This window comes from Pygoscelis adeliae, unplaced genomic scaffold, assembly GCF_000699105.1.
Source record: "Pygoscelis adeliae isolate BGI_AS28 unplaced genomic scaffold, ASM69910v1 Scaffold45, whole genome shotgun sequence".
NCBI classification, from domain to species: domain Eukaryota; kingdom Metazoa; phylum Chordata; class Aves; order Sphenisciformes; family Spheniscidae; genus Pygoscelis; species Pygoscelis adeliae.
The window spans coordinates 6003773-6005921 of NW_008825114.1; the positions used below are offsets into that span (position 1 = coordinate 6003773).

The 2149-nt window shown below is 40.4% G+C and overlaps 1 protein-coding gene across 1 annotated transcript in view; it reads right to left on the reverse strand.

Moving 5' to 3' along the window:
- The window catches only part of HAUS6 (HAUS augmin-like complex, subunit 6), a 22529-nt gene extending 20436 nt beyond the window's left edge, over positions 1 to 2093 (reverse strand). The window contains exons 1-3 of the mRNA XM_009328165.1: positions 2059 to 2093; positions 1584 to 1679; positions 755 to 833 (exon numbers count right to left, since the gene is read on the reverse strand). Coding sequence (XP_009326440.1) covers positions 755 to 833; positions 1584 to 1679; positions 2059 to 2093 — 210 coding nt within the window. The remainder of the gene's footprint in view (positions 1 to 754; positions 834 to 1583; positions 1680 to 2058) is intronic.
- Positions 2094 to 2149: the final 56 nt, after the last annotated feature.

The following is a 2149-nucleotide window of genomic DNA, read 5'->3' on the forward strand; positions in this document are numbered from 1 at the left end:
CTTCCGATTCTCTCCCTGACCCCACCGGGGGTGGGGGGAGTGAGCAAGTGGCTGCGTGGTGCTCAGTTGCCAACTGAGGTTAAACCACGACATCAGTGCACTTTGTTCTGCTTTTATCTTACTCAAAGATATTGCATTGTTGGCTTTCACCTTGTCCATTACTACTAAAAAAGTAAAAGTGTTCCAGTACATAAAGAGCTGATTTCTAGAACTATCATTAAAACAAAGGCAGCATGAGAAGATAACATGATAACCAATGATACTTGAGGCAATCAATTTTGGTTTGTCTCCTTTCCTTTAGAAAGCTCACCTTAAACTTTAGTCCTTTTCCCCATATATAAGGAAACACTAATAAAAGTTTTTCATGCATCTGAAACCACTTTCACAATAATAAACACCTTCCCAGGCTACTTAAGCAAACGTCTCTCAAGTTGAAGAAAATTATTATCACCCAGAGCTGAGAACAGAAGCTCTAGGCTTCTGTTTAATCAAATACCATTATTCAGAAGCAAACCACAGCAGTTTTAAGACCCAAGATTAAGTCTCTGTCATCTAAATTCCACCGTGCCACCATTTTTTCCTCAAACAAGTCTAAGATGTGAAATATGTGAAGTAAGACACAAGGTAAAACTGAATTCTTTGGTAAAACAACCTTATTTAAAACTCTTATTTAAAAGCACCACATATTCTCTCAAAAAAGAATGACGTCACAGAAATCCATATAGCATCAGTTTCCACTCTTCATAATACTCACTACAATATCTTTTAGCCATATACAGCACTGCTTCCTAAACTCAGGATCTGTGAAGCTTCCTGCTGGAGAGGAACAGTCTCTTTCCGTTTAAACAGGATGGGGAAAAAGAAGAGAGAAAAAAAAAAACAAAAAGCAATTTCAAAACATGTTCAAATATTCAGTTACCTAATTAACCATTATAAGAACAAGACTAAGACAAAGATTTCTTAGTGATGCCTCCTGCAGGAGACAGAAAATGAGGGGATATAGCCTAGACCAAGAACAGCTAAAAGTTTGTTAAATGACAAGGTTTTCTTGCCATAATAAGTTAATCACAGACTATTTCAGAGACAGATTTGCCTGCAGCTCTTTTTAACTCAGGAGAAGGGAAGAGGAAAAAAAAGGGGTCAGAATGCTGACAATTTTCGTATCACTAGTCTTTCTCCAGCCATTTCTTTAACGTGTAAGCTAAACCAGCTCAGATATACAATGAAAAACATTAAGGAAGATAGGGTTCTTGCCATGTTGAAGATCCTGGCAGCAATCCGTAACTAGGAAATGGTACTCACTGTTTGGTCAGGGAAATGAATGGGAAAGGTAGATTGCTTTGCAGCTATGAAAGTTTTTACCAAACTTGCCAAGTTACAGATCCTATCAGAAACACTTGAATTAAGGCATGTTTTCTGATGCATTACAAAGTTGTGATCAAGAGGAAACAAATTCTCTGACTGTATGTTCTTTTCCCACAGCATTCCCCAAAAGGCCACTTCCTCCTCCCTCCCCCAGCAACTGCATTGAACCATATTCTTGATTACGTGCACAGCAGTAACCTCACAGGCCAAATACTTACCTGAAAGCTTCTGCTGCGCGGGACTGATCCAGCTTTGCAAACAAGAAGAGGGCAATGACACGAAAGGCACTGTTGTTCGGGTTATCAAACATCTTCCTAATACACAAATAGACAGCTACATCAGAAGTAGTCAGGATGCCGAATTAACACTGCATTTTTATTGGCCGCTTAAGATTACAGATTACTACTTTATATTAAATGTTACAAGTTGTACACCGAATGCTTTATTTTGTGCATAGTTAAAAATATACATCCTCCAGCCTATTTAACAAAGTTGAAATAATTTCGGTGAGAGCATATTCTCACTTCTCAGTTTTCAAACCAGAGGTACGGAGCCCATCAGATCGCTTTGGCCATATGACTGTGCGGGATGTATCAATCGGAGAGCAAGAGTTATTACTATTTCTGGGTCTCATTTCTTCAGACACAGATCACACAGATCACTACAGCAACTCAGGCATTTGCTGCGTCCTACGTATCGCCAAGGGCACCAGGCCCCTCGGCGGCCATGGCGAGACCCCTCCTGCAGGCGTGCGCTCCCGGGTGAAACCCAGGGCCCCGCTCGG